This window comes from Rattus rattus, chromosome 16 (genome assembly GCF_011064425.1).
Source record: "Rattus rattus isolate New Zealand chromosome 16, Rrattus_CSIRO_v1, whole genome shotgun sequence".
Lineage (NCBI taxonomy): Eukaryota > Metazoa > Chordata > Mammalia > Rodentia > Muridae > Rattus > Rattus rattus.
In genome coordinates, this window is record NC_046169.1 from 8094261 (window position 1) to 8113289 (window position 19029).

At 46.4% G+C, this 19029-nt stretch overlaps 2 protein-coding genes and 1 pseudogene across 2 annotated transcripts; all 3 read left to right on the forward strand.

The window, feature by feature from the left end:
- Positions 1 to 1075: 1075 nt before the first annotated feature.
- On the forward strand, positions 1076 to 7687 carry Znf394 (zinc finger protein 394; the record flags this gene model as incomplete). Its single annotated transcript, XM_032887191.1, is given in 3 exon segments — positions 1076 to 1693; positions 4126 to 4249; positions 6624 to 7687. Coding segments are annotated over 3 exon segments (1593 nt in total), but the record flags the coding sequence as incomplete, so codon positions are not given.
- A 4-nt stretch (positions 7688 to 7691) lies between these two features.
- LOC116885672 lies at positions 7692 to 8611 on the forward strand (annotated as a pseudogene).
- Positions 8612 to 13141: 4530 nt separating this feature from the next.
- On the forward strand, positions 13142 to 18521 carry Atp5mf (ATP synthase membrane subunit f). Its single transcript, XM_032886977.1, has 4 exons — positions 13142 to 13248; positions 16997 to 17104; positions 17622 to 17738; positions 18352 to 18521. The coding sequence occupies exons 1-4, from the start codon at positions 13143 to 13145 to the stop codon at positions 18378 to 18380; spliced, it is 360 nt and encodes a 119-aa protein (XP_032742868.1). The 5' UTR covers position 13142; the 3' UTR covers positions 18381 to 18521.
- The last annotated feature ends 508 nt before the right edge of the window (positions 18522 to 19029 follow it).

Here is a 19029-nt window from a genome sequence, read left to right on the forward strand (position 1 = left end):
CTTCCCAAACAGGGTCTCACCATGTAGACCAGGCTTCCCTAGAACTCACAGAGATCTGCCTGCCTCTACCTTCCAAATTCTGAAATTAAAGGTGTGTGCCACTGCGTGCCTCTTCAAATTTTTTGTTTTTCGAGGCAGGGTTTCTCTGTGTAGCCCTGGCTGTCGTAGAACTTGTTCTCTAGACCTGCCCCGCCTGGAACTGAGATTTACCTGCCTCTGCCTCCAGCTCCCCATTCCCCTTTTTTTTTTTTTTTTTTTCTTTTTTTCGGAGCTGGGGACTGAACCCAGGGCCTTGCGCTTGCTAGGCAAGCGCTCTACCACTGAGCCAAATCCCCAACCCCGACCCCGCTTTTCTTTTTAATTTTCTTTTAAACATGTAGAGTGTCTTGCCTGATGTATGTCTATGTGTTACAAGTGTGCCCAGAAGTCACAAGAAGCCAGAAGAGGGCAGTCAGATTCCTAGAACTAGAGTGTGCTTGCCCCTGTGGTGTCAGAACTAAACTCTAGTTCTCTGGGTGGGTTTCTGTTTTTGTTTTTAACAAGATTTATTTGTTTTGCCTGTCTGTGGTGGCACAAGCCTTTAAATCCAACACTGGGGAGGCAAAGGCATGCGGATCTCTGTGAGGCCAGTCTAGTTTCCAGAGCTAGTTCCAGGACAGCTAGGACTAAACAAAGAAACCCTGTCTCAAAGAATTAAAAAACAATTTTTAAATAATTAAAATAAATATATCTAGTTTTACGTTATTTATGGCTGTTTGGCCTGTTTCTCCAGCCCATCTTTTATTTATTTATTTTTGGGTTTTGTGAGACAGACGTTTTTCTGTGTAGGCCCCCCATCTATCTATTTATTTATCATTATCCATCCATCCATCCATCCATCCATCCATCCATCCATCCATCCATCCATCCATCCATCCATCCATCCATCCATCCATTATCTATCCAAAAGGACATGGCCTGGGGCCCCTCTAGTGCAATAAGGAAGGCGAACCATCGAGATGCATCTTAGTCCTCCAGGGCGCTTAGAGAGACCTTGCAAAGATGAGGTCTGTTCTCCTGGGGGGGGTATGACGCACTTCCGGCCCAGTTTGTTTTTTTTCTGTCACTTGTAGAAATGAGAACTAAAAAGATCGTGTGCGCGGATGTGCTGTGTCTGTAGTGACTTTTTCCGGGCCTCTTTTTTGGGAGAAGGTACCAGTCTGCCTCGGTGAGGCAGAAAAGGTCCGTGATGTCATTGGGCTTTGCCCTTCCAGAAAACAAGCTCTAGCTGGACGGTCCAGAGGCTCCAATGGCTGCGGGCTCTGGGGTCGCCCCGCCACCTCTCGGCGTTGGGCTTTGTGCGGTGAAAGTGGAGGAGGACTCTCCGGGGAGTCAGGAACCCTCCGGTTCCGGAGATTGGCAGAATCCCGAAACTTCTCGAAAACAGTTCAGACAATTGCGCTACCAGGAAGTAGCCGGCCCTGAGGAGGCGCTGAGCCGACTTTGGGAGCTCTGTCGGCGGTGGCTGAGGCCCGAGCTGCGCTCCAAAGAGCAGATCATGGAGCTACTGGTGCTGGAGCAGTTTCTTACCATCCTACCTCAGGAGCTCCAGGCCTACGTGCGGGACCACTGCCCTGAGAGCGGGGAGGAGGCTGCGGCTTTGGCGCGAACTCTGCAAAGAGCACTGGACGGGCCTCCTCCAGGTGAGACTCGAGTGGGCCCTAGGTGGCACCAGAGAGATGGTTTAGTGTTTAAGATCCAGAGTATGAATTCAGTTCCCATCTGTGGCTCAAGGGATCTAATGCCATCTAGGCATCTGCATTCACGTGCACGCGCGCCGAGTCATGATGATTCAGAGAATACAGCCTGGTTGTCTACACACACACACACACACACACACACACACACACACACACACACACACACACACTCTTTGAGAATGGCCCCTATAGGTCCATATATTTGAATATGTTAAGTACATAAGAAGTCACCTTGGAAAAATAAACTAATCTCTCTCTCTTTTTTTTTTTTTTTTGTGAGTACACCATAACTGTTTTCAAACAGACCAGAAGAGGGCATATATCGGATCCCATTACAGATGGTTGTGAGCCACCATGTGGTTGCTGGGAATTGAACTCAGGACTTTTGGAAGAAGAGTCAGTGTTCTTTTTTTTTTTTTTTGGTTCTTTTTTTCGGAGCTGGGGATCGAACCCAGGGCCTTGCGCTTCCTAGGTAAGCGCTCTACCACTGAGCTAAATCCCAGCCCCTGAGTCAGTGTTCTTAACTGCTGAGCCATCTCTCCAGCCCATAAACTAATACTCTTAATATTTATTACTAGCTTTGAAATATACTTTGATTTTTTTTAAGATTTATTTATTTATTTATTATATATAACTCGCTGTCTTCAGACACACCAGAAGAAGGCATCAGATCTCATTATAGATGGTTGTGAGCCACCATGTGGTTGCTGGGATTTGAACACAGGACCTCTGGAAGAGCAGTCGGTGCTCTTAACCGCTGAGCCATCTCTCCAGCCCCATACTTTGGTTTTTTTAAAGGCAGAATCTCACTATGTATCCCTATCTAACTTGAACTCATTGTATGGACCAGCCTGGCCTTGAACTCACAGAGATCCAGCTTACTGTACCTCCAAAGTTCAGGGATTAAAGGTGTGGACCACCATTCCTAGCTTATTGAAACAAAGCTTGCATGTGCCTTTGGGGATACAATCTACAGTCATTGTCAGTGTGAGAAGTGCAATTTCTTTTCATTTTTGTTCACGTGTGTGACTGTGTATATGAACATATACCGCATTTGTGGGAGTGTCCGAGGAGCACAGAACAGGGTATCAGGTCCCTCTGACTGGAGTCACAGGCTATTGGAAGCTGCCTAATGTGGGTGCTGAGAACTGAACACAGGTCAGTCTTCCGGAGGAGCATGAAGCACTCTTAACTTCTGATTCATCTCTCCTACGTGTGAAAAGTTTATCTCAAACTATAGATCCTCCCCACAAAATGCCGTTTTATATTTTAGCCATGTTTTTCCATCTCAGCACTGTGGACATTTGGGCTAATACTTAGTTGTTGGGGGCAGACAATCAGGCTCCTCAGATTTTGGGATCTCAGATTACTTATATATAATAAATAAATCTTTAAAAAAACAAAAACCAAAAAAAGACATACATGGCCTTCTAGTGGCCTCTCTAGATTATCTTGAGAATGTATGGATTGGCACCTGCCAATAATAAAATTGATGGCTTAGTCAGGACATTGGGGAGGCAGAGAGGATTCTGAGATAATGCCAGGTGTGAGAGGTTTCCCCAGGAAGATGTAACAAGATGGACACATTGTACCTCAGCACAGGTAACCAACCTCCAGGCAGAATGTAGATTAGATTAAATTATGATCTCATCAGAGAAGAGCCTAGCTATACGGCCAAGGTATTTGTAAATATATTTTGAGTCTGACTGGGAGCAAAAGCTGGGAGGAAGGGCCAGAGCAACTTCTACAGAGTAACTTCCCATTCTCACTGCTGTGACAAGAGCAACTTTTTTTTTTAAAGATTTATTTAATATATATCAGTACTCTGTCGCTGTCTTCAGACGCACCAGGAGAGGTCATCAGATCCCATTACAGATGCTGGGGTTGCTGGGAACTGAGCTCAGGACCTCTGGAAGAGCAGTCAGTGTTCTTAACCACTGAGCCATCCCTCCAGCGGGATAAGAACAAGCTGAGGGGAAGGGCTTGTTGAAGAAGAGTTATAGTGTGAGGTCAGGAGGGCGTGGCAGGGGGTGTGGCCTTCTTCAATGGTAGCAGTCAGGAGGTCAATGCTAGTGTTGTTCCCTTGGCACCTTCTCTCTGTTCAGTCAGTCCAGTGCATCAGCCTACCCACGCTTGACCTTCCCTCTACAGTCAAAGCTGTCTGGAAAGGCTCACAGGTTTGTCTGGAAGCTTACTTTTGGGCGATTCTAAATCCAGTCAAGCTGACAGTGAGGACTGTGGCAGGTCCCCTTGGTACCCAGTTCTCACAGCATCTGTGTTTTGTCTTGACTCTCTGCCTCTTTCCTCTCTAGACACCAGCTTCCCCTTAGACTAGTGGTGCTTGCAGGGACAACCAGTACTAAATGGAGATCTTATGCTGTTCTAGAGCTTTGCGACTTTCAAGGATGTGGCTGAATCTCTGACCTGGGAAGAGTGGGAGCAGCTGGCTGCAGCTCGGAAGGGTTTCTGCCGAGAGAGCACAAAGGACCCTGCGAGCACAGTTGGTCCTGGTAAGTGCCGCTCTCTGGTGGCTTGTCACATGCACGCTCGGTTTATTTGGCTTTCAGGATCAGGTCACAGTCCATCACTGAGACAGGCCAAGGCAGGAACCTGAAAGCAGGCCTGCTTGCTGGTCCTCACAGCATGAGAAGGAGGAACCATGAAGGACGCTGCACAGGCTGGCTAGTTTTGGGTTCTGTTGAGGTAAAAGTGAAGAGAAATAGCACGACTGGTTCCTGTGAGTACTGCTCTGCACTTTCTCTTCCGGGCTCCGTCTGACGGGTGGGCGTGGGGGGGGTGTCCGGGAGCCATTCCACTGTGGCAACCTTGTCACACTGCTTTACTTTCACTCGCAGTTCCCTTGGCGGGTTGTTGCCACGCTAGGTATACACATCCCAATTCCGTAGCGGGCCTGGTGCGTCCCACCACTACACCTCTTGAACTCGCCACATGAAAGAACACACCACACAACAACCTCTGATCCAATTGATAAGATATAATTTGCCTATCTAGACAGCATAAAATCCTGTACACACCGATCCCTTAAAAATAGTCGTGGGATTGGGGATTTAGCTCAATGGTAGAGCACTTGCCTAGAAAGCGTAAGGCCCTGGGTTCGGTCCTCAGCTCCAGAAATTTGAAAAAAAAAAAAAAACATTAGCCAAGACCTTTTAAAAAAAATAGTCGTAACAACCTGTATCTACGTGCAGAGAAGAATCTCAGTATCTGCTGCCATGTTCTCCCAGCTCCTCCTCGATCCTGCTCCTCTCTCCCTTCTAAAACCTCTGTTCCCGCCTCCCTTCCTTCCTGTCCAATGACAGTCCTCATTTTATCTTGTCTGCCTTCACTTGCATAGTGACATCAACCTACAGGGTTCTGTTTTGTTTTTGTTTTTTTCAATCTTTCCATCTTTAATTCTATTTGTCTTGCGTGTGTGTGCATGTTTGTGTGGAGATCAGAAGGCAAACCTGTGGGAAGAAGTTTTCTCCTACCATGTCGTATCCTGAGGATCCTCAAGCTTAGGCTGGTAGGCCCGCTGTGGGTGTTTTACCCGCTGAGTGGTCTCTGCCTGCAGCTCTGTCGACCAGCTGTCTTACTCAGTTCAGGACCTTCTTGCTTAGGGATGGTACCTCCCACCATGGGTTAAGAATCAGATTAACCCCCACAGAGAGCCTGCAGGCCAGTCTGATCTAGGGACAGCCTCAGCTGAGGCTCTCCCTTCCTAGGCCTTGTCAGGTCGGCAGTTTTTGCTAAGCAGGATTACTAGCTGGGGTCTCTATGATCAATGAGCTAGTTGGCCATTCACAAACGTGGGTGAAGAGCCTTAGAGTTTCTTCCGTGACTTAGGCTGGGTTTTTCTGTTCTCTATTTTATTTTGTGTACATGTGTTTGTTTCTAATAATTTTTGTGGTGTTTTTGAGACAGGGCCTCAGCATAACTCCGGCTGATCTGGAAGTTACTCTGTAGCCCAGGCTATTTGAACTCAGAGATCTGCCTGTCTTGGCCCACAGAGTGCTGAGATTAAGGGTGTGTGCCTTTATACCTGGCTTTTAATAGTTCTTTAGTTGTTCTTTAATAATTTCATTCATATATATATGTATATCATATATATATACATATATGTGTGTGTGTGTGTGTGTGTGTGTGTGTGTGTGTGTGTGTGTGTGTGTGTGTGTTAGAATATTAGAATCAACCCCCATTCCTCTCTTTTCTGTTCCTGTTCCCTCTGGTACCCTTCTTCCCCAAGTGTTCTCTCCTACATTCAAGTTTGGTATTTTGTTTTAATTAGGGTTTGCACGTGCATGAGTGTGGGGTAGTTTCTTAAAGCACAACTTGACAATGGCTGCATCCTTGAAGAAAAAAAAAATCACTCTGGCTCCTCCAGAAGTGATGAATAACCCATAGCTCCTCAGCTAGAGGTGGGATGCCATGTGCCCCTCCCCATCTGTATGTGTTTGTGTGGGTGAACATGCTTGTAGTAAAAACCTTCACCCAATCTGACGTTGAACTAGCACTGGAACCTTGCCTTCATATGTTGGCGTCACCAGCTATGCCCATAATAGCTCACCTGGGATGACTTTCTCATTTTAGCCCAGCCCACATAAATGGGATGAAGGCTCTCGGCCTGTTCTGACATCCTTCCCGAGTCTACCTCAGTGTAGCTGTGCAGTAGGAACAGGGAAGAATGCCTTGGTAGCTGTATGCATAAGTACAGAAGGAAAGCTGTTTGTCTGTACAAGCAAAGTGTGCACCCTGATGGGCTCGGTTCCACATAGAGTCCAGGGAGGGCACCTAGAGCCAGTTAGAGGCGCTCCCTTCACCAGCAGTTCTGTTTCCCTGTCACACAGGGGTGAGGTAACAACAGCTTTTATTTTCATGTTTCAGGCTTGGAAACCAAAGCTGTGACCACAGACGTGACTCTAAAGCAAGAAATGTCAAAGGAGACAGAGTCCCAGGCATGGCTACAAGAAGTGTCCCAGGGAAAGGTCCCAGTATTTACCAAATGTGGTGATACCTGGGAGGACTGGGAGGAACGGCTTCCAAAAGCTGCCGAATTGCTGCCCCTCCAGAGTTCTCCTGAAGAGCAAGGACGCACTGCCATCCCACATCTCCTCGGTGTGTCCAAAGATGAAAGCAATTCTAAAGATAATGAATTTGGAAACAGCGGCAGCTTGGTCCTTGGTCAGCACATCCAGACAGCAGAGGGTCTGGTTACCAATGGTGAATGTGGGGAGGACCACAAACAAGGCTTACATGCGAAATGCCACACGGTGAAGCCTCACAGCTCTGTTGACGGTGCTTTGGGGCTTCTTGAGAGCCAGAGGCATTTCCAAGAAGGCAGACCTTATAAGTGTGACAGCTGCGAGAAGAGATTCAGACAGCGCTCAGACCTCTTCAAACACCAGAGGACTCACACGGGCGAGAAACCCTATCAGTGCCAAGAATGTGGCAAAAGCTTCAGTCAGAGCGCTGCCCTGGTGAAACACCAGCGGACACACACAGGCGAGAAGCCATACGCATGCCCAGAATGCGGGGAATGCTTCAGGCAGAGCTCGCACCTCAGTCGGCATCAGAGAACCCATGGCAGCGAGAGGTACTGTAAGTGTGAGGAGTGTGGGGAGATCTTTCATATCTCCAGCCTATTTAAACATCAGAGACTGCATAAAGGGGAGAGACCACACAAGTGTGAAGTCTGCGAGAAGAGCTTTAAACAGCGCTCAGACCTCTTTAAGCACCAGAGAATCCATACAGGAGAGAAGCCCTACATGTGCTTTGTCTGTGAGAGAAGATTCAGTCAGAGTGCAACCCTCATTAAACACCAGCGAACTCACACTGGAGAAAAACCTTATAAATGTTTTCAATGTGGCGAAAGATTTAGACAGAGTACACACCTTGTCCGACACCAAAGAATCCATCACAATTGAGTCTCTGGGCTTAGGGCGGAGAAGCAACATGGCAACCTCCTGAACTGGTGACCCTCTGGATGCAAAGAATGGAAATGCCCCATTCGCTTAGCGCACTGACCCATCGCGGGAGAAATTGACCCCTGCACAGTTGCAGTTTATGCGCCAGGTACAACTAGCCCAGTGGCAGAAAACACTGCCACAGCGGGGGACCCGGAACATCGTGACCCCACCCCCACCCCGGGCATCGGGGCCCTGGTGTTAGCTATTTATGGTTATACCTTCTACTCAGTGGCCCAGGAACATTTCCTTGATGAGCTGGAAGATAAAGCCAAAGATGCCCAAGCTCGCGCTCTTGAGAGAGAGAGAGAGAGAGAGCATCAGGACCCTAACTGTACGGACCATCCTGAAACTGCTGGAGCCCCCGTACATGTTGAATGATGCCTGGTGGTCTCACAGCATCACTGGCATAGGAACTGCGGACTATGATTGAGCCCAAGAGGCCACAGACTATGCATTTGGCTACTGCCAAGGGGAGATTGCTCACGTCACATGCAGTTTGTACATTTACTCAGCCCCTTTTTATTTCCTTGTTTGAGAGGTATTCGCGACCTTGCCTTTCCCCCAAACTCTGTGGTTTACCTCTTCACCTCCCAGGGGCCCAACTGTTAAGGGGGAGGGTATGGCCTAACTGCAGAGTTGGAACCAAAGTGGGAAAGATAGGGTCAAGTAAAGAGTAATAAAATGAGAAAAAAAAAAAAATTCAGTCTCTTAGCTCTCATATGTCTCTGCATGACTCATGTGGTTTTTGCTGTTGCTACTGTTGAGAAAAGGTCTCACTGTGTAGTCTTGGCTATCTGGCTGTAGCTATGTAGACCAGGCTGGCCACAAACTCAAGTGATCAACCTACCTCTGGCTTTACCTCCTATATGTTGAGATTAAAGGTGTCCACCACCTTGCCCAACATGACTCTCGTTGTGATTGTTCAATTGTTTCTTTATCTAGAAGGTGCATTATCATTTGGGATAGCTCAGTCAGTCACAGACAGATTTCCTTAGGGTTCACACACAAGACAGTAGGTCTCATTTGAACCTTTCTGTTTGGTTGGTTTTTTGAGACAGAATCTCATTAGGTTGCTCTGGCTCTCCTAGAACACTATGTAGACCAGGCCTATAACTTGGAGATGTGATTCCTGAGTGCTGAGATTAAAGGCATGCATCGTCACTGCCCAGCTTGATTTGAACCTTAGTACATACTTTTATAAAGAATTTCATTATGGCATACACCTTTAGTCCCTGCACTTGGGAGGCAGAGGCAGGAAAGTCAGCTTGGTCTACAAAAGGGATTCCAGGACAGCCAGGTCTATACACAGAAACTCTGAAAAAAGCTTTGCATGGTACAAGAGAGTCCAGCAAGAAAAGGCACTTGCCATGCAAGCCTGGAACCCTGAGTTTGATCCCTGGAACCCATGTAAAGGACAAAAGAAACTGACTCCTCAGAAATGGCCTCTGATCTCCACATGTACATTCTCATACACATCAAGAACACTTTCACACAGTAATAATTTTTTCATTTATTTACTGGAGTACACACACACCGTAGTGTGTATGTGGAAGTCACAGGACAACTTAAAGAAGTTGGTTCTCTTCTAACAACCTGTAGATTCCAGGGGTGACCTTAGATCATTAGGCTTGGCAGCAATGTCTTTAGTCATGGCCCAATAGTGTTTTCGAGATACACACACACACACACACACACACACACACACACACTCTCTGCAGAGGAGAAGGAAGGAGTGTAGGGAGCTTTCCAAAAGATGAAGTGGGGCCATCTGAGATGTCTAATGATAAGGGTTAAAGGGCAGAAGTGATTGATGGCCCAGCAGTTAAGATGATAAATACTGCTCTTGCAGAGAACCCAAGTTTGAGCCTCAGCACTATATCACTGTATGTATCTATAACTATTATCGTTCTCTGAGACTTCTCATGAGATGGAAGGAAGTGGTCCAGGAGGACATCCTTGGGGTCTTCAAAAGGAGAAGACTGCAGACAGAAGCATTTGAATCCCATGGCATCAGGGTAAAGGATATGGTTCAGCGGATAATGCTGTTTGCCACCACGTCAGACAACCTACAGGGGAGAACTGATACCCAAAAGGTTTCCTCTACCTCATACATGCTATGCTACATACATAACCTCATTCCCACACGAAATATTCTGTAAAATGTCCCAAGGCCTGGGGCATAACTCCACTTTGCTTTCAAGCTTTATTTTTGGTGTGGCCCGTAGGGCTGAAAGATGTCACTGTGTATACTGAGATCGATGCAGTGGTCTCTGGGCCTTGAACCTCCAGAAAAGCTCATGAGAGCCTGAGCTACAGTTCAGTGCTAGAACCTTTGCCTCCCATGCACAAGGCTCCAGGTCCAATGCTTCCAGCATCTCAACAAAACAAAATGAAGACTGTTATATGACTTTTTGTTTCAAAGACTCTAGTCCAGGCTGGTCTCTAACTCACTTTGTAACCCAGGCTGGTTTTAAACTCATGTGATCCTCCTGCCTAATGCTCTCAAGTCCTGAGATTATCGCAGTATACCACTCTTCCAGCTTTCCCATGAGACTAAGCATGTAAGTGGCTGGAAAGAAGCCTATAATTGGGTTAGCAACAACTCTAAACATAATCGATTTATCCTTTTCATGAACACAAAGCAGTAGATAAACGGAACCCTTGAAGAAGACTCCTCTCTTGCTTCCCTTGTGCCCCATGACAGAGTTTCTTTGTTTAGCCCTGGCTGGCCTGGAACTCATTCTGTTGATCAGGCTGACCTTGAACAGAGATCCACTTGCCTTTGGCTGCCAAGTGCTGTTATCAAAGACCTGTGACACCACTGTCCCCTTCTCTCTTGTTCATTAAGATCCTGAAAAGTCGGGGCTGGAGAGATGGCTCAGTGGCTAAGAGCTCTGACTGCTCTCCCAGAGGTCCTGAGTTCAATTCCCAGCAACCACATGGTGGCTCACAACCATCTCTAATGAGATTAGATGACCTCTTCTGGTGTGTCTGAAGTTAGTTACAGCGTACTCATATACATAAAATAAATAAAAAAAACTTAAGGGGTTGGGGATTTAGCTCAGTGGTAGAGCGCTTGCCTAGCAAGCGCAAGGCCCTGGGTTCGGTCCCCAGCCCAAAAAAAAAAAAAAAAAAAAAAAAAAAAGAAAAAAAAAAGAAAAAAAACTTAAAAAAAAAAAGATCCTGAAAAGTCAAAAACATTCAGAACTGAACCCCTGATGCTGGCTCTACAGTCCACTCTAAATACAGGCAGACTCAAAAGTTCTGAACTGAAGCAGAATTTGGTAACAAACACCTGTAATCTTAGCACGTGGGACCTTGACATAAGAAGTGTTGGGCTGGTGTAGATCTTTGGTCCAAGATAGAATCATTTAAGATCCTAAGATGATGACCCACTTAGGACCAAGGAAATGGTAACTGAACAGTCTACACTTCTCAGAAGTCGGCTGACCCCTTATCTCATCAGAACTGCTTGACTACAGCCTCCCTCTATATCAATGGCTAGAGTGCCCTGCACCCCACCCTCCAAGTAAATTTTGCATACTGTACTTCCTTTTGCTTGGAACAATTCCCTTTTCTCTAAGGCTTTCCCACGAAACTCTAAAAAGCAGTCCAGATATCCAGAAATGAGCTCAACCTGGACTATAGTAGGATTTTTGGTGCTTAGATAAAATCAGCATTCCTTGGGGTTGGGGATTTAGCTCGGGGGAAAACCCCTTCCCAAGGAAGGATAAGGCCCTGGGTTCGGTCCCCAGCGAAAAAAAAAAAAAAAAAAAAAAAAAAAAAAAAAAAAAATCAGCATTCCTTAAGAATTTGTGAAGCCGGGGGCTGGAGGGATGGCTCAGTGGTTAGAGCACTGACTGCTCTTCCAGAGGTCCTGAGTTCAATTCCCAGCAACCACATGGTGGCTCCACAACCATCTGTAATGGGATCTGATGCCCTCTTCTGGTGTGTCTGAATTTACAGTGTACTCATACATATACATAAAATAAATAGATATGTCTTTTAAAAAAAAAAAAAAAAAAAAAAAAAAAAAAAAATTTGTGAAGCCTAGTTCTCCTCTGTCCAAAGGACTCATTTTCCTTACCTTTGGCTAAAGAGACATATGGCTACCTGTGGCATTTACCAGCATATCAAAATGTGTGCTGGCCTCCAGTCTCTCAATATCACAAATACGTGTGTGCGTGTGTGTAACAGTTCACACCTCAGAGTCCATGATGTAGTATCCTGGCTCTTTTAATCTACTCTATGTTTCTCCCTTCAGCTCCTGTCCCCCCCCCAGCTAGTCATGCTCCTATAACCTTGCTGTACACACACACACACACACACACACACACACACACACGCTCAACCCCCTCCCATTCGCTTACACTTGGTTTGCCCTGACCATGTCCTGTCAGATGCCCATGTTCAGTCTACTTCTCTCTCTGCTCTAGACTCTTCCAGACGCCTCTGGCTGTCCTCTCCCTCTCCCTCTCATATCTACAATAAACATTCCTTCCCCCCGCCCCCTTTATGGTGGCCAGAGAGAGATGGCTCGTTGGTTAAGAGCACTTGCTGCTCTTCCAGAGGGACCCAGGTTTGAGTCCCACAACTCACATTAGGAGTTCCCAACTGTGTCTAACTTCAGCACCAGGGAATTCAATGCCCTCTTTTGACCTCAATGGGCCCTGTATACATGAGTTACACAGACAAACATGTAGGCAGAACCACCATATACGTAAAAAAATAATTAAAAAAACCCTTCACCTTAATTATACCATGGAGTGGTCATCTCAGTTTATACAGGCAGTGTACACATGTAATTCCAATACTTGAGTTGCCACTGTTGAAAGTTTGAGGCCAACCAGAACATATACTGATTTCCAGGCTAGACTGTCTCTGTTATTGCATACAGTCTTGCTGTATTTCAGGCCCAAAGTTGGGAATTAGTGGCAAGATAATGCCTGTAGCTATTTAGTAGCCCGACTTTGGCGCTAACATGCCTTAAATCTAAAATTTCTGATTTAGGGTAAAAACAAAAAACAAAGCAAAACAAACAAACAAACAAAAAAAACAAAACAAAAAACTACCTAGACGAGCTTTAGAAAAGATCCGTTTAAGCAGTGTCAGCTGTAGAGGTGTTTTCAATCATCATGGAAACCACTTAAGCATCCTGAGTGGAACTTCAGAGGGATTTGGGGTCAGAGCACAGTGACTAGAGGGTAAAAGGAATTGGGCAGGGTTAAAAAAATTTTCCCGTATTCAAGGCTTCTCTGATTTTCTTCTTTCTTTTCAGCATACTCCAGGATTGAGCCACACCCCTAACCCTTACCCCTCTCATTTCTCATAACAGATCCAAAAGCAAAAATCAAAAAGCCAGAAGGCCCCTTTTCTAATTTGTCCTTTTCTTCTGCCAGGGACAGGTCCCAAATGTTCAAGTGGCGACGTACTTCCCATGAGCCTCTGCTCCCAGCCCCCTCAGGGGTGCGGCGCCCTTCCCAGCAGCCTTTGCGCGCGGCCGAATTTCTGCGGACACCAGGATTTCAAGATGGCGTCTATCGGTAAGTCCTCTGCTCTTACCTGGCCATGGGGTTGGAAGCCCGATTTGGGCAGAGGCTCCAGGGCCACAGTAGGGTGAGAAGGAACCGCGGGAACTCTTGCTTTTCACCCGGGGACTTCACTGCCACCTTCCCGGAAGCGCGCTGGACACTTACTATAAGGTCCTGTGTTATCTGCCCTCGTCCGTACACTCTGCAGCGAATTTCTGCTTTGCATCGCCTGGTCTGGTGGTGGAAGACCCAGTCAGCATGGGAAGGCTTCTATGGGCCTGAACATGCGTTGCCAGGAACCATTGGTCTGCCTCTCCACGTAGGACGAAGCTGCTGCTTTTTCCTCCTGCGCGACAAACACAGGCAGGGGCATTTGAACCTTTACCCATGGTAGCGTTTGTCCTTCCTGGAAATGATGTTCAGATTAAGGTACAGAACCAGCGAGTGCCTAGAATGGTTCCTAACACCACATTATGTTAACGTACGCCAATTGATTGTGCTTACTGAGGTGAAGTGACGTGTTCAAGGTCACCAGTCCTGAGAGAGCCTAGCTGGGAATCAGACCTAGGTTGGCGGGACTCATGGTAAATGAGATTACCTTGCAGAGATGTCCTTGTGACAGACAAGTAGATGTTCCCTTAACACATAAGAGCTAATCTCTACACTCATTCATTGTGCACTGTTGGGATTACATGTTATTATTGTTTTTGTTATGTGTATCACGTGTGTCTAGGTATGACCTAGAATTCTGGAGCTTGTGTCCAGGTTCGAGGACAACTTCAAGGAACTCCAGTAGTCGGGCTAGCTATTGCACGGTTGTCTGCCTCCTCCTTTTGAGACAGGGTTTCCCATGTAACCCAAACTGGGCGTAAACTTGCAGCCACAGTCGTCCCATATTAGCCTCTATCTGAGTGCTAGGATTACAGGCCTTTGCCACCATACTTAGCTTGTTTCAGTGTTCTTTATCTCAGCCTGGGAAGGTAAAGGGGTGGGGTGTCTAAAAACAGAGTGTGAAGAAGCTGGGCCTTTTTGGTTCTTGGTTTTGCAAGATAGGATTTTTTTGTGTAGCTCTGGCTGTCCTGAAACTCATCTGTAGATCCACCTGCTTCTGCCTCCTAAGTGCTGGCGTTAAAGGCGTGTGCCATCATGCCCAGCTTGAAATTTGCAATTTTATTTAAGTAGAGGGTTAGTGTGAAGAGACCTTTGAACAAAAGACTAAAGAGTTTAGAACATGGGCTAGTTGGGACAGAGGTTAAGAGCACCGACTGCTCTTCCAGAGGTCCTGAGTTCAATTCCCAGCAACCACATGGTGGGTCACAACCATCTGTAAAGAGATCCGATACCCTCTTCTGGTGTATCTGAAGACAGCTATAGTGTACTCATATATAATAGATGAATAAATCTTTTAAAAAGGGGGGGGGTTAGGGATTTAGCTCAGTGGTAGAGCTAGCAAGCGCAAGGCCCTGGATTTGGTCCCCAACTCCGAAAAAAAGAAAAAAAAAAAAGAGTTTAGAACACCTAGCTAGCTGGGGATGTTAATGTACGCCTGTCATCCTAGCAGTTGGAAAGCTGAAGCAGGAGAATTGCCATGAGTTTAAGGGTACTATATAGCAATGCTCTATCTCAAAAAACCAACCGACAAAAAGTTAATTCAGTTCAAGAAAGATACTGTCTGTGTGTGTGTGTGTGTGTGTGTGTGTGTGTGTGTGTGTGTGTGTGTGTGTGTATGTATGTGTATGTGCGTGTGCGTGCGGAAGAGCCATAGGGAGAGTGTGGGGGTCAGAAAACAACTTTGCAGGCTCTGCGATGCTGCACAACTTTTAATCCCAGTCCTCAGGAGGCAAAGGCAGGCAGATATCGGAGTTCAAGGTCAGCCAGGTCTATAAAGACCCTGTCTCAAGAAACAAAGGTAATTGGGGGAAGAAGAAAAAGGCTCTCACAATGAAGGATTCTGCTGGCGTGAACTGGGTATCTGCTTTTCCCTTGGGGTGTTTGAGTGAGGTCAGTTCACATCATCTGATCTATTCGGTGTGACTCCAGTCAAGGAATTGGAGTTCATGCCTCCCAAGTGTAGATGGTTTTTTAAATGAGGGAAAGAATGGTTACTGGTAGCACATATGATTTGGAAGCTTTGGGAGTGGAGATGTTATCTGGGCCTGGAGAGATGACACAAGGTTTGTTCCCAGCTCCTACATGGAGGTTCATAGTCATCTGTAACTCTAGTTCCAGGGCACCTGATGCCCTCTTCTGACCTTTGTACACCAAGCATGGTGCATATACACACATGCAGGCAAAATATCCATGTACATACAATAAAAATATTAAAATTTTTAAACATTTTTATTTGGTGTGCATTGGCATTTTGCCTGCATGTATGTCTGTGTGAGGGTGTCAGATCCCTGGAATAAAGGTACAGACAGCCGTGAGCTGCCGTGTGGGTGTTGGGAATTGAACCTGGATCCTCTGGAAGAGCAGTCAGTGCACTTAACTGCTGAACCATCTCTCCAACTTCATAAGAATAAGTCTTGAAAAGAAATTATTTACTTTTTTTGGAGACAGGGTCTTTCTATATAGCCCGGTCTGTCCTGGAACTCACTATGTAGACCAGGCTGGCCTTGAATCCATAGAGATCTGCCTGACTCTTTCTCCAAAATGCTGAGATCATAAAATACATGCACCACCATGCTCGGATCTTTAAAAATAGTTGTTGTTGTTGCTGTTACAGAATTTTGTGTGTGTAAGCATATGCAAGCCACAGTGTGCATGTGGACATAGAGAACAAATTGTGGAGATCAGTTCTTCCACATACCCTAGGGCAACCCCTACAGACCTACCCTGAGATGGACTTTCAGAACGAGGAGACAGGTTGAGGTTTGCCTTGTTTCCTTCCTGTGTATGGGTTCCTCTCACCACAGGCTAATCATTACAACTGTGTGATGACTAAACGATACCGTGGGGCTGGCGAGCTGCCTCGATGTTTAACAACACTCGTTGCTCTTGCAGAGAACCTGAGTTTGGTTCCCAGCACCTATGTAACTTGGCTCACAGCCACTTGTAACTCCAGCTCTAGGGACCTGATACATTTGTCCTTCTGGGACACCTGTATTCACGAGTGCATCAGCACACAGACAGGTACACATAGTTAAAAATCTTTAAATGAATGAGGCAAACGTTAGGTTTTTTTTTTTTTTTTGAGGTAGAAGTTTGTTTATTGTCCACCCTTTGACATCTCGGTCATTTTGTCTGCCTCTCCTGAGAATGAGGACTACGGGTGTGTGCCGCCGTGCTTGACTTCAGTCTTAGCTTTATGGTATCCTAGGCTGCTCCATTTTATTCTCTCCCGCAGTCCTTAGCTTTCTTCTTTACAGTCATTCTCACCAAGCCGTTAGACGTTGCTCATTTAGAAAGCTCTTTTTCTTTTTTTTTTTTTAAAGATTTATTTATTTATTTTATGTACAGCATTCTGCCTGCATATGTGATTGCAGGCCAGAAGAGGGCACCAGATCTCATTACAGATGGTTGTGAGCCACCATGTGGTTGCTGGGAATTGAACTCAGGACCTCTGGAAGAGCAGTCTTTTTCTTTTTTAAACTTTACTTTTTATGTGTATGTGTGCTTTAATGTGTTATATTTGTGCACAAAGTGGTTCACGTGGGGCATCCATGTACTTCAGCTTGCTTCAACAGTTGCCATGGTGACATGGGAGAAGTGCTTTGTTGCTGTAGGATTATTCTGTGGTTTCGTTTTGTTTTTCTTTCAGTGCCATTGAAGGAGAAGAAGCTCATGGAGGTTAAACTTAGAGAGCTGCCAAACTGGATATTGATGCGGGATTTCACCCCCAGTGGTATTGCAGGAGCCTTTCGGAGAGGTCAGTGTCTCATGGGCAAGAAGCTGAAAGCTTGTCTTAATCTGTCTGAGATTTGATGGTCTTCTGAAGAGGTCAATGATGGTGGTTAATTCCTCAAGTTTTGTATTTGCCTATCAAAAGCTGACCATGTGGGCAAGGGAAATGGCTCAGCTGGTAATGTGGACTTGTGTTTGGGTTTCCAGTGCCCATGTAAAAAGCAGTGAAGCCGGCTACAGTGAAGTGGCCCTGACTGGGGCCTGGAATCTGGGCACAGTTAAAGTAAGAGGGTTCCTAGGCTGGAGGTGGAGATAAAGTCAGAGCTTAGACTAACAACCTGAGCCACATCCACACGATTAAAGCCAAAGGCAGGTGCCCTGTTAAATGGGCGTAAGAGCTAGGGCTAGCCTTGGGTTACAGAGACGGAACCTCATAGGGTATTTGTGTTTTCCAACGTCACCAATAAAGTGTAGCCCAGGGATCCATCCGACCCTGTGCTGTCTGTATTGTTGGTAGTGAGTGAACACCTCCTCTCTTGCAGGCTATGACCGGTATTACAACAAGTACATCAACGTTCGGAAAGGCAGCATCTCAGGGATTAACATGGTGCTGGCAGCATACGTGGTTTTCAGCTACTGCATTTCTTACAAGGAACTCAGTAAGTACTCCGGCATGACCTGGCTCCCTCTGTTAGGCCCGGCAGCCCGCCTTGTTAGCAGTGGAGCTTCAGGATGCTTCCTACCTGTTCGTTCTCCCACCTGAGAGGAACTTACAGTAATGTGCTACGTAGGAGACAGCTTTAAGTGAGGAGCCAATTAGGCTGAAGTTTAGTGACTGATTGGGAAGCATGATGTAAAAAGATGAAAACTGGCTTACTCTCCTAATAGCTAATGTGAGGAGGACAGTAGGTTGAGTGGATGATCCAGGGGCTTTACATGTCTGGCAAAGCAGTCGTTCCTCAGTCACAGACCTGGGCTGCTGATACCCGAGGGAAGACTGGATGGGAACATAAGCCTGTCTGACTGGGCTTCACGGCTGTTCTCACAGCACCAGCACACCAGTCTCATTTGGACCTGGGCAACACTCGTTGTTGCAGAGCTGTAATGGATGCCTGTGTCACTGTTTGACATGGGAAGAAATTGGCCAGGTGGCAGGTCCTAACCTGCCTGGAAGAACATTACAGGAAGGATTGAGAGGATGGTGGTGTGTCGCCACCACTCCCCTGTGCTTTCACTGGACACCTGGTAAGAGACTGTTTTTCCTATCTCTAGAACACGAACGGCGACGCAAGTACCACTGAAGAGGGGTCACTGTGGAGAACACTGCATGGCCGAGCATAACCGCCTGGCCCGCTCCGATCTAGGAAGAATTCAACTGGCTTAACCTTCACACCCCAACCAAGAACTAGTGTCCAATAAAAGGTGACGGACTGGTTCACGTACTGCTTGGTGTCATTGATCTGACTTGTCCAGATAGTCCAGTTTAGCTCACGAAACCTGTGGGTTCTGTACACCATGGTGCTTGGGACTGTGACCCAGCTCAGTGTGGGGTAGCATATTATCTGGGGTCTCCAACTATCTAGAGGCTGCCTCTCCCGCAAGCATTGTGCCCGTTAGAGGAGCTGTGGCTGCTAGTTGGCTGATAGAGTTTGAAGCATAGGCCACTGCTACTTTGCTCTGGCTGTTCTGAAATCGACTATGTAGACCTGCCTGCCTCTGCTTCCTTTTTTTTTTTTTTTTTTTTTTTTTTTTTTTTTTGGAGCTGGGGACCGAACCCTGCTAAGCAAGCGCTCTACCACTGAGCTAAATCCCCAACCCCCTGCCTCTGCTTCCTAAGTGCTGGGAATTAAAAGCATGTGCCACCACAGCTGGCTCTTATGGGTATTTTGCCTGTATGCATGTGCACGTGTGTGCTTCGTGCTCACAGATGAGAAAAGGTTATCAAATCCC

Excerpts from the sequence above, each read along its gene's own strand:
- Atp5mf (XM_032886977.1), top strand. The coding sequence starts at position 13,143 with ATGAGCCTCTGCTCCCAGCCCCCTCAGGGGTGCGGCGCCCTTCCCAGC. Across the intron at positions 17,105-17,621 it reads TGCAGGAGCCTTTCGGAGAG|GCTATGACCGGTATTACAAC; the intron begins GTCAGTGTCTCA and ends CCTCTCTTGCAG. Across the intron at positions 17,739-18,351 it reads CATTTCTTACAAGGAACTCA|AACACGAACGGCGACGCAAG; the intron begins GTAAGTACTCCG and ends TCCTATCTCTAG.